The sequence below is a fragment of the Gossypium raimondii genome, chromosome 2 (genome assembly GCF_025698545.1).
Source record: "Gossypium raimondii isolate GPD5lz chromosome 2, ASM2569854v1, whole genome shotgun sequence".
NCBI lineage: Eukaryota > Viridiplantae > Streptophyta > Magnoliopsida > Malvales > Malvaceae > Gossypium > Gossypium raimondii.
Window position 1 is genome coordinate 13669785 of NC_068566.1, and position 12651 is coordinate 13682435.

Below are 12651 nucleotides of genomic sequence, written 5' to 3' on the forward strand. Positions count from 1 at the left end.
TTTTCATTCTCAAACTTTATATTGATTCTAAAATATTTAAAATATCTTCTTCATTATATTTTTTAAAGGTAGAGCTCAACTTGAAAATAATATTTGAGTTAGGGCGAGTTAGTAATTTTTTCAATGGTTTTGTTATATCAAAAGGAAGGAGATTTTTAATCATGTTTTTCAAATATTTTGATATAACAAAGTCAAATTATAGTCTCTTTTAGTTAAATTTGTGATTAAATGATAAAATCTTATAAAATTATTTTCAATGGCTTACAAACTTGTAAACTGGTCAAACTTGTTATTAAATATATTTCATGAGTTGATTTCTTAAAAACACGTTGAAAATTATCACCTCCAAAGCATCTTTATAAAAATTGAAGACTTCTACCAGTGAAAGTGCCAACTTGTATCGATAAAAGCAAGTTAGTAAGCACCTCAAGGAGTTCTATAGACTTCTATTGATACACAAAGGAGCCTATCTACCAATACAAGTGGATTTCTACCGATGGCTAGAGAGACATCTATCGAAACAATGTTGATAGTGAGCCTTCAAAAATTCTCCTACACCTTCTACTAGTACAACTATTGGCACAAGTCTACTTCCCTTAAAACCTTGAAACTTGTGCCGATACAAACCCACTTCTACTAATACAACAGTTTCCAACGGTCACATATTTAAAGAGTTCTACTGATACAAGTGTACTTATATCGGTACAAGTTCCTTAAAAGCTACAATTAATGCTCAAATTTATTGTTGCAACCACTCTAATTTATTTCTAATGTCTCCAAACGTCCCCAAGGCTGTTAGAAGACATAAATACAAGTCAAGGGCTTCACATAGATGGCTAGAAAGAAGTTTGCAAAGCTAATTGTACAAAAATTTAATCTTTTCTTTGTTAGTCTCATTGTTCTTCATTTACACACTTGGGTAGCAATTTCTTTCAAACTTTCAAGTGTTGTATAGTCATTAAGTGAGCTTGATCATTGTAATATCAACCTTTAAGAGGTGTCTTTGATCTTTAATCTTATTTATCATTTTTGAAAGGATTTGCTTAAGGTTTTGGGGAAGAAAACCTTTAGGAAAGTGGCTATGTCTTGACCTTTGAAAAGATAGTGATTGTAAAGGTTAAACATTGTTTTCAAAATGTTACAAATTAGTGAATTTAGGAAAAATCCTTAGTTGTGGTAAGCTAAGGTAGTGGAGGTAGGAAATTGCGGTTGAACCACTATAAATTCTTGTGTCTTTCTTGTTTGCCATATTTTCTTGAATCTTTTAAAACACCAATTCACCCACTCTTGGTGTATCTTATGCTTAATAACTCCCATTTATAGTGTTTTAAGAATAGGAGTTACAAAGCTAATAGTTAATAAGAATAATAACTGATATTTTTCAATTACAAATGCATTAATGGTTCCTTTTATTATGAAAGAATTTTGAAGGTAATGGTGAATAATGAATAAGAATTCATTTTGTACTCAGTGCTACAGGAAAAAGGTTAAGAGGAAACCTCATTAACTACCTCTATATCTGATCCACCAAGCTAAACTCTTTGGAACATCCCAAGAGTAAAGATAACCCGAGAATACTATTGTATTCTCTAGTTACTCCCGCTTCTACTTTGATGAAGAGATACTATGTGAAACATCTTTCACGGAACATCTCTTGAAACGCAAGATGATGATTGTTCTTAAATAAAAGTTGTTCTTGAATAATAGTTATTTAGACTTGTTCTAAACGTGACTTGTTCTCAACATAATTATTATCAATGTAAGGGTTGTTTCAAATAAGAGTTTTATTGTGGTGATGTTTTTCTTGGTAAAACTTGTTTTGAACAATGGCTCATTCTAAAAAATACAATTGTTCTAAATACAACTTGTTCCAAATAATGATTATTCTAAACATAACTATTCCAAAAACGTCATTATTCTAAAAATTAATTGTTCCAAACATTAGTCGTTCTTAACAAAAGTTATTTTAAATAACAACTATATTGAATGGTAATTGTTTCAACTAAAGCCATGTTCTTAACATTGTTATTCTTAAACAACAATTATTCGAACAACTTTCCTAAACAAAAATTGTTGCTTCGAAAAGATATTAAGTGAAACAATGATGGTAATTATCTCGCTTGATAGTACAATTTCTTAAAATATAATATTATTTATTTCAAAGAACCGAAATAGAGTATCTCCCATCTTCATATGTGATTATACGTTCTATTTAATATTTGCAAACATATTTAATTTAATGTTCAAGAATATGATTATTTAGTTTAAGTAATATAAACACAGAATTTCAAATTAAACATGAACAAACAAAAACATAATTTACAAGAAAGTACAGGGAGACGCACTAAACATGTGAAGGATCAAATACTACTCAAATAAGATGGGATTCCTCCCTTCATCAATTTCAATTACGAGGAGATGGTTTGGATCTGATCCATTTGGTCCTTCCGAGTACAGGGTTGGAAGGTAAGCTTTGTAAGCCGGCAAATAACGTGACACAAAATCTTCCACCTGTCAACATTCCCACACACTTCCATTCAGATATAAACAAACAGTATATACACACACTATATTGCTCCACACTCTTATACTCCTTTCTGAAGTGTGTTCCACGTGTATCATGGAGATATGCTTTCCCATGTACCATCAACAACACTTGTGAAAATAAAATTGAACATATCCCTATTGTACACTCATCTTTTAGTTCGAGTAACATATGATAGATGCATTATTTGCTATGCCCTATATTACTCGGGATCAAGTATGAATTTTGAATAATGATATATTTTCTTGTATTTTAGGGACCCCCCCAAATGTCAAATTATCATTTCGATCCTTAAGTTTTTAAAATTATTAGTTTAATGGTAAAAATACACTCCCCAGATTAAAAAATTCAGTTTAGTCCTTTTAAAATCCTAAAATAACAAGCATATACAAAGATAACATAGTCCTATGACCGTTTTAAAATTTTAAAATTTTAAAATGTAATTTTGCCCCTCTCCTCCACAGATGAAAATATTTTAATTTAATCCCTTTAAAATTCTAAAATAACAAGCATATACAAAGATAAAATTATATTTTGACCCTTCTAAATTTTTATAATTTAATTTTGATCCCAAAGATAAACTTCGGGCTTCGTCCCTGATATATTTAAAAGTTATAAAAGATCCTTAGAGGATTATATTTCAATACCCATATCCCTCAAGCATGAATACTTCACCAAAAGTGAAGTCGAAAGAATGTAATATATCACATAACAAATATGTAAAGGCACCTCTTCATCAGACATTCCAGGTTTCCCAGCCTCCCTCATGGCAACCTCAGCCTGCCCAAAAGAGTTAACAGAAGAAAAAGAAAATAGTGAAAGTTATCTATTATTGACGTAAAGTAATAACTTTTAAAATAAGAGTCCAAACCTGCAGACGCCACCGGTAGACACAACTTGGGTCCTGAATTTTGATAACAATCCATGCCTTAATGAACTTGTCCCATGCATCATAATATGCTTCAAGATTTTTATTTACTGTTTCCAGCTGCAAAAGTAAACATCAGCATCATCTATAACATAAATATCTCGAACTCAAGTGTGAGCGTAGGATGTCCATATATATATTAAGTTATTTCATGTATTTGATGAGTCTTTCAAAGATTACATTCTCATATCCATATCCAAATATGCATATAATATAAGTGTCAAATAAAGGTGCTTTGTGAAAAATGAAGAGTCGGAGTACCAAAGAACATCTCCAAGGGGACCTTGAAGAGTTGGGAGTTTGGAGGTTTAACACTAGGTATGAGTATCAGATGGGTTAAAGTACATGGGAAGTCCCTGTATTATAGGGACTGAATCAAATTAGTCCCTCTATCATTAAATGAATCAAATTAATCCCTATAATATTAAAAGGAACCAAGCAAGTCCAAATTGGGAGGTCCAATGGTGGGACCTCTCGATACATTTACTATGTCAGAAGTGAGTTTTTGCTCAACACGAGCATGTTCAATTTTTCTAAGTCTTTTAATGTATTTGGAAGGTCTTTGGAGAATCATATCCCCATATCTATGCCTGATTTTGTATCGGACATGGATATGTCAAGCCAAATGAAGAATTGAAGCAACATAGGTCTAACCTGTGGGTCAAAAGCTTTAACAACTTCAGCAGGAAGGGGCTTAAACCCAAGCATCCAGCCTTCATATAAAATAACCTGAACTCAAATCACGTAAGTTATAGGCTACTTTTTGAGCAAATATAATCCAAGCACAACAGTACCAATCATTCCCCAGCTCTAGCTGAAGATTCTCTTACCGTTAACTGCCCTTCAACTTCTGGCCATACTGAAGGATCAGCTCTGTCACCCTTACCTCTATATGCAGACTGTAAAGAACAATAGTACTATAATGAGCAGAGTTCAACTAAAAACTTAAGTATAAAACAAGTAAAATTGATAATATTGAGCTTACTTTATCATATCGGGGAAGCTTCATCCTCATGCCTGTATACAACTCAAACATAATCAATCACAAGGCGATAGATAAACAGCAAATCATGCTAAGGAAAAATGAGTGAAGACAAAAAAAAAAGAATACCTTCTTTAGTCAACTTGGTTAGAGCTGTCAGTGTTTCAACAGAGAATGGAAGATCATGGCTCCCAGCATTTCCACGTAACTGCAATAAGACAATATTTCATTCTATGGAGACTACCAAAACAAATATCTATATTACTCAGATTTGAGTGTGTCAAAAGAAGTATGTGTCCAATATAGGTATATTATATTCTATGTTTTTTTATGTATATGAAGGGTTCTTGAAAGGTGATATTTCCTTACCCATATTCAAAAGTGTCGGATACCGATGTTAAACTCAAATAATTCAAAAAAAGAATGAAAAATCAAAGTACCATAGAAACAAATTATCCCACATTTAAGTAAAAGAAAAGTCAATAGGCACCTCCAAAAGTGCATTTCCTGGGTTCTCTTCCCTCAGTTTGGCCTATCAACATAAACTGTGTCAGAAACTGTAAGAAAAACGGAGAAAAGTTAGCAAATGCCAAATACTCCACAATTATTACCTGACCCTCTGCTGTCAAATAGAAATCATCAATGGATAATGTTGCAGACTTCCTGAGGTTAAGGTGGATTGTCAGTAGTTTCAATTGTTTCCACTTTCACAGTTTATATTATAACTATGAGAAAAATGAGATATGAATCAATTTTATAAATTAAATTCTATTGCTCTTCTAGCTACCTGTTAGTGATCCTGAAAAGATAATCTAGAGCAAAGACAAGTGTCGTCTTTCCACAACCCTGTGGTGCACTGAAACCAATCTGCATCACAAAAAGTTGGTCAGTGCAACAAGATCCACCAAATAGTCAAGCTACATTACTCGGATTCGAATTTGATAGTCAGATATGGGTATGTATTAGATATGAGTATGACTAATTTTTCTAAGGTTTTCTTTCATGTATTTTGAGGATCCTTCGAGGATTACATCCAATGCCCAAGTCAAATATGCATCGGACATTGATATCTTCAGACATAAAAATAATGGACTCAGAGTTACATAGCACAAGCCCTCAGCTATGAAAACCTTTTACAATATCCTAATCCTAATGGAATGAAACCCAAAATAGTTCTGAATTTTGCAAAGGAAAATCGAACACGAATGCACACAACAATCATTTCAAGACCTTATACATACCACTAAGGGAGGAATCTCTTCCCCATCTTTAAACTTGGACCTGTGTTCTGATATCTGGTCTTCGCACCATAAAAAGACTGGTATGTAATAGTGATAAAACCTTGCTTTCTCAGGAACAGTAAGGTAAAGTTCATTAAGCTGAAACAACCGACAAAGCTTTGATCCATAAAACAACCACTTGTCAATGGATTCAGCCACCTTTTCAGCAGTCAGTCCCACTTTGTCCATAAGAGGACCAGAACATATGAATTCATAAAGGTCTTGTACAGAGGAAACTTCTGCAGGTTTTGCAGGAAAAACCGAATATATTGGACCCTCCCTTAATCCACTGCCACTACTACTAGCATCAAGATTCATGGTGTTATCTTGCAACCATGAGCTGCTACTGCCTGCATATATAATTCAAAAAGAAGTGAAGATTAATTATGAACTAAACAGATAAGACATACAACAGCATTCAGTGTTGAGGGTATCAGGGGCCTCAGGATATTTGTATGTTCAATTGTTTAAAGTTTTTCTGTGTATTGTGAAGGTCCTTAGAAGATCATATTTCTGTACCTATATGGTGAGAAGCAAAATGAAGCACTGAACAACATCGAAGAAAACTCATTTCAGCATAAAAAAGGAAAATTCCGAGAGCTCATAGGAATATTATACATCCAATGCGAATAATTAGAGTGTCTACTCAAAATTCCCAAAATTGATTAAGGAAAGAACAACCCCTTCCTTGATACCCCTTATTGGAAATTTCCAGTTCTAACCACCACAAAAATAACAAAGAAAACAATTAACAGTTCATGAAAAGTAAATCTAACAGCTAAAATGGACTAAGCAAATTGAGTTCTTTAGTGGATAATCAGGGAAATTCTATAAACAGAATAAAATATGTCTAGTTCACATTGTAATATAACATCAGTAGATTAGATTTTTGCTCCATTTTGTTTTCCTAATTCCTCATATATCATTATTAAACAAACATTGAAAGACTAAATTCCTAACGAAAGCATCCCAAATTATTTTGAAAACATTAAGAAACAAAAGCAGGTTTCAAAAGTTCCGTTTTCTTAATCTTATCCTCACTTTTCCAGCCCATTTCAACAAGTAGATAAAAACAGAACATAAACCATAAATAAACAACTATAATAAGAACAATTACACGTATAGAGAGATACCTGAAGTAGAGAAATGAGTAGCTGGGATAACTGATGTGGATTTTGCAGAAAGAGAAGAGAAAGCAAAACTAAGCAAAGAGGACTTCGCTTTATGAATGCTTTTAGTCTGATTAATATAAACATTTTGATTTTGGTTTTGCTTTTGATTATAATAATGGGAAATTCTAATATTAAAATGCGAGGTGGCTTGGCAAGGCGTTAATGTAGTCAAAGCCGCCATGTTTTTTAATGTTTCTCTCTCTGTGGAGGAGGAGGAGGAGGAGGAGAATGAACCGAAGGCAAAGCGATTGGGTTGGGCTATTGGCATGAATATTTTCCTTTGTATTTATTATTGAACATTTTATACCATGTGATACTGGCAGGGCATTCTGTACACAAGCCAAGAAAATATCATCCTATTCTTTACTTTTATTTGGTTTAGTATTATTATTGTGAATTAAAATCTTTTAAACATCAACATAAATATTTAATTTTTAACGAAAATATTTAGTTTTTCTATATTATTATTTATTTTATAAAATAAATAGTTTACAACTCAAGTTTTTGAGCAAAGTTTAAAATATGCATTAACTTGGTCGAATATAAATTAAAAATTAAAACTTATTTGAAAGGGAATTAAATATTCATTTTCATTTTATTTTTCATTTTCATTTTTCATTTTTCATTTTTCATGTAATAAAATTTATAAACTGATCTAGATGAAGCAATAAATTCATTTTATTTTTTATTAAAGTGGGAAAAAAGGTTTAGGTTGTATTTGTTTCACGAAATTAGATTGATTTTTGGAAGAATTAATATTTTTGTGTCAGGATGACGTACAATATTTTTATTGTTTGACCAATTTTCCTAAAATAATTTTTGGAACTTGTTTTTAATGAAAAAATATAAATTATATTTTCTTATAAAATGGTATTTAGAAATTTTATTTTGACAAACGATTTTATTTTATAATAAGATAATATTTATAATAAATAATATCTTATATAATTTAATAATAATCAATATCTAATTAAAACTTAGGGCCCGTTTGTTTGCATGTAAAATGATTTCGAAAAATTATTTCGGAAAATGAGTTATTTTTTTGTAAAAGCTAATATTTTTTATGTTTAAATAATTCTATATAAAATATTTTCCGTTGTTTTGTAGATTTCATGAAAATTTTTCATAAACGCTATTTTAAAATTAAACAAACATACATTTGTGAATTTCTTGTCTTTTATTATTTAATTGAGTTTATTTTATATATATTAAATTTATATTTTACATTATTTTTGCATGTATTACAATGATTTATTTATAAATAAATACAAATGTATAATAGTACACAATTATTAAGCTAGAATATTAATAGTCATAAATTGAAAATAATTAAAATGAATAAATGACTCCTGATTGTGTTATAAAAAAACAAAGATTGAATAATAATAAATTAGCTTCCAAACCACAATTAGTACTACAAAGTAATAATATTATTCAAGTGCATATTTAGTACTACACCACATTAACATATAGATATTTTTAACCTTGGGAAAATTTTTGAAGCCAAATTTTTCTATGCTTCGTACTTTTAGCCAAGAAAGCTTTGGCCTCGAATTCATGACCCATAAGATAATCAAACATACTATAAAGGAAGTCGTCATCAAATCCTTCTACCTCTATCAACATCACTTCTCCTTCAAGATATGGTGTCTTGTCCTTGGTAAATTGTTCCAATGCATTAGCAATCTTACCAAGATGTTCACCCACAAAATTAATTTGTTCATCAACGACACTTTCTTGAGTACTTTTACTTTTACGTTTAGATGTGCCAGATGAAGATATTTTGGTTCATACTTCTTGTGCGCCTGTTAGATATTATACACAATTAAAATAACAAGTAAAAAGCAACTAAAATATATTTAACATATATATTACCATCACTGCTACATCATATGTCACTCTATCACATGTAATCATTTTCATGTTATCATCCCATCCAAAACCACTTTAAGCTTGAACTGTGCATATAACTTGCCATGTGTGTTTTACAGTCCTCAGATGATTTTCCACATGCTTAACGTCACATTGAACTTGAAATCTTTCAAAAATAGCTGCAGCAACTCGATTGTTGTATTTCCTTTCTGGGCCTCCTCTATTAGAATTTCGAGAAAAATATGTTCCATTGGTTTTGTCCACCTGGATTGTTTTATTGTCCCTTATTTGTTGCATTTACCCATTTTACATTAACAATTTACGTTGTTAATAATTTCAATATCCAACATGCTTAAAACATAATAACTTCAATATCCAACATGTTAAGTTCAATATCAATATCCAACAAACATTAATATAAATCACCTCATCATCTTTGTAATAACTAAACCCAATAATTCTTCACCTCATCATCTTTGTTTTCCATTGTTAATATAAATCACTTCAACTCAAACAAACTACCAAAAACTGTAACACCCCAATTCTGATGGATCTAAAGTTTTGGGCGTATAGAATTAGACAGTCTGTTTGGCGTGGTGTTATTCGCCCAAATGATCATTTTGGCGTATACGTGTAGGCGTATAGTAACTTTCACTTGAGTTGGTAAGAATTTGATTTCATGATATTCTGTTATATGAAAGAGATGTTCATGTTAAGGGATAAAAGTGAATAATGGGACGAGTATTCACCAAAGGTATAGTACATCTGATTTATATGGAATATTGTGCTAGTTGAACTTTAAGTAATCTAGTTGGAAACCAATTGTATAGTTTAGCTTGATAAGTTTGATGAAAGGAACCTATTTATACTTTTATCAAAAATTGTAGGCCAATAAGAAGGTAAGTTCTGATACGTATGACACTTGTTAAATTCCACTAACAAATAAGTCATATTTATATGTGAGAATGTGTTCTGAAAGAGGTTCTTCTTTCTTCTTCTTTCTCTTCCTTAAGTGCTATCTACTGAAACCTTCCTTAAATCTAAATGTATCCTACCTCAATGATCTAGAGGTTAAGGTTCTTTTATGATCAGTAGTTACTTTGCATCAAGGTAATTATTTCAACTCTGCATGTTAAGTTTTAAATGAGTAAATCTGTAATTGGTAACTGAACAGTGAAACTGTAAGTATAAAGTTTCTATACGGAATTGACAGTGATTGAATTGATAAGCAAATTGAATGTGTAAGAGTAGTAATGGTGTTACTATATATGTTTTGTAAGTAGTGGTTGCTACAGTTTCATGGTGAAAGTTTGAATCTGGAGTTCAGGCTGTTGTTTGTAGGTGTCAGGTGAGTTTTACATCGACTCTTGCATGTATATTGTTCATATTGTAGGGAATTTATAGAAAATTGATTGAATTATGGATCTGAAGTAATGAAGAGTATAGTATGTGATGAATGGTATATGAGTATTGAACCATTAAATTATGGAGAAGTATGTATATGTTTAAAATGTATGTTATGCGATGTGTGTTCTAATTGGGGTGTATGTTAGTGAAGTAAAAGGTTGAGTTTAGATTGTGTCAATGTATATAGAGTTTTTCAAGAGAGTCTATGTCTATTCATAGCAGTGGTGTCTAATAGAGTCCATCGGGACCAAAAACACGAACTCTGAAGGAAAGTCCATGGTCATGGCACCCTCTGAAAAGAACTAAGGAATGGTGATTACCCAATGAGGTTCTCTACGTGTCCTAGGATGATGATGGGCAAACCTCACGTAATGTGAGTTTAGGCAAATTCATATCATAAACATGACAGTTAAGAATAGCCTTTGTGGCAAACTCTGAAAAGAGATGCTTTGGTGGCAAATTCTGAATGGATCACCTTAATGGCATGTTCTATCTAATTTTCTGTATGGTATATTCTGCTAAGTCTATGTGGCGTGAACTGTCAAGAATATCTGGTAAGTTATGAATCTGGTGTCTGCCTCTATGGTAAGATATGAGTAAGTTCTTGTAGTTTTGTAATAAATGTAACCAAGATAAGGTATTGATATGCTCTGGAATAAGAGTTGAATGAAGTCTTAAGGATTTTCCATGAAAAAAAGATGCGTATATGTATGTCAGGAAAGGTATTTGTTATGGTGATTTGTAAATACAAAAAGTAAGGAGTATCACACTTTCTTCGAAGTTCATTTTGAATCTGAGACACTGCTATTTGAATTATGAGATTCTGTAATAGCATGATATAAAGCTCATCTGGATGTTATAAGCTGTGAATTATCAATATGGATATGTGTACAGAACTAGATAGGGGTATATTTGAGTGGGAAGCAATAGTAGAAAAATTTGTGTATGTATCCGTCCAAAGACAATATCAGTAAGCAATTGGTTGAGGGAAGAACATGGGTTAAGTTATGGATTATAGGAAGTGGTTTCTAAGAGTATATTTTGATAAGAAATTATTGTGGGACAAGAGATTTATGGAATGATTTGAAGGATTCCTTAGTTAACAATATATGAAAGATTAGGTATATAAGGGTATGAAAACTTGTGTATAAAGCAATGATAAGACTGTATGGTATCCGTCGAAGTAAATGAGACAGAGTAATAGTTCACTCATAGTAATTTCTACGAGACTGCAAAGCCTCCATTAAGGTATAGTTAATGAGCTCACTAAGTACTCTTGTACTTACAAGATTGTTATCTCTTTTCAGGTTTGTTGAGAACAGGCTTTACCTAGAGGGACAATGACAGGAATATCCAAGTTGGTGGCGAGTAGGCTGTTATGCATACAGTGGATTTGTGGTGTAATCTTGGATATGCCTATGAGTCTGTCCTGAATTAGTTTCCCACTTGTAAAGTTTTGTATCAATATTGGTGTAATAAGTTATTCAATGCATATTTTGTTCGAATTTTTCAAATGTTAAGTTTTCTTTTAGAATTTCTAATAACAAGTTTAAAAATTAAACGACAAAAATGTAAATTGTTTTTGTTAAACGTTTTGAATTGTTTAGTAACACCCGAGATCCGAACTTAGTGAATCGAGTTGGGTTGAGGGCATTACAAAAACACCCCACTAGAAAAAAATCATTAAAAATATCAAAATTTAGAAGGCCTATTTATTTTCATCAATGAAGCATTTTATCAAACACTTTCTAAGTTGAACTCAATCCTTACAAAACACAAAAGAATCCCAAATAATAATAAGACCTCCAAAATTTCCATTTGAAGATTGACTAATCAATTCTCGATTACTAGAGGGCCATAAACAATCAATTAACCAATCAACATAATTTTCAATATTGGACTCTAAAATAGTGAGAAACTGTACTTTCAACTTAGTAACCAGTTGCTTAATCTTTCTTTTCTTTATACTCAATCCTAAACCCCTTAGGTTTTAAGATAAAATACAAAACTTATTCAATACACAAAACTTTAGTACACCAATAGAGACAGACTTGGAACAAAGATAATAGAAGCAAATATCAATAAACTGAATAAGAAACTAGCTAAGTGAATCAAAGCAACCAAACCGACCCAAACGCCACCCAAAGCACTAAGAATAGAAATAAGGGAGTTGTAAAAAACATATTGGCAAGCATTTACTTTAATTGGTGTAAATCAATTTAGCACAAAGTAAAAAAAAAACTATAAGAAAAAAAACTCACCTAAAAATAAATAGACCCATTTTGAATGAAGTAAATAGCTTCCATTTCTATATATATATAAAAAAATTTAAATGCAAAACCTTGATAAGAAGAAGATAGTGATATACTTTTATAGGACTAGAAAGTTTGTTTTTTTTTTTTAGTTTTTGGGGTTTCTTTGAAATGCAGACAAGAAAGGAAGACTTGGTAAGGACGACGACCGAC

At 31.4% G+C, this 12651-nt stretch overlaps 1 protein-coding gene across 1 annotated transcript; it reads right to left on the minus strand.

Moving 5' to 3' along the window:
• Window positions 1-2230: 2230 nt before the first annotated feature.
• On the minus strand, window positions 2231-7187 carry LOC105777712 (D-glycerate 3-kinase, chloroplastic). Its single transcript, XM_012601104.2, has 12 exons — window positions 6869-7187; window positions 5697-6085; window positions 5243-5322; window positions 5067-5118; window positions 4946-4987; window positions 4585-4663; window positions 4459-4490; window positions 4304-4372; window positions 4128-4202; window positions 3417-3533; window positions 3275-3325; window positions 2231-2511 (listed from the first exon to the last, which is right to left on the minus strand). The coding sequence occupies exons 1-12, from the start codon at window positions 7173-7175 to the stop codon at window positions 2368-2370; spliced, it is 1437 nt and encodes a 478-aa protein (XP_012456558.1). The 5' UTR covers window positions 7176-7187; the 3' UTR covers window positions 2231-2367.
• Window positions 7188-12651: the final 5464 nt, after the last annotated feature.

Bases quoted from the DNA above. Each gene is read 5' to 3' on its own strand.
- LOC105777712 (XM_012601104.2), bottom strand. From the start codon at position 7,175: ATGCCAATAGCCCAACCCAATCGCTTTGCCTTCGGTTCATTCTCCTCC. The intron at 5,119-5,242 runs GTAGCTAGAAGA...CCTTAACCTCAG, and splicing joins CTTTTCAGGATCACTAACAG to GAAGTCTGCAACATTATCCA. The intron at 4,491-4,584 runs GTATTCTTTTTT...AGTTGTATACAG, and splicing joins AACCAAGTTGACTAAAGAAG to GCATGAGGATGAAGCTTCCC.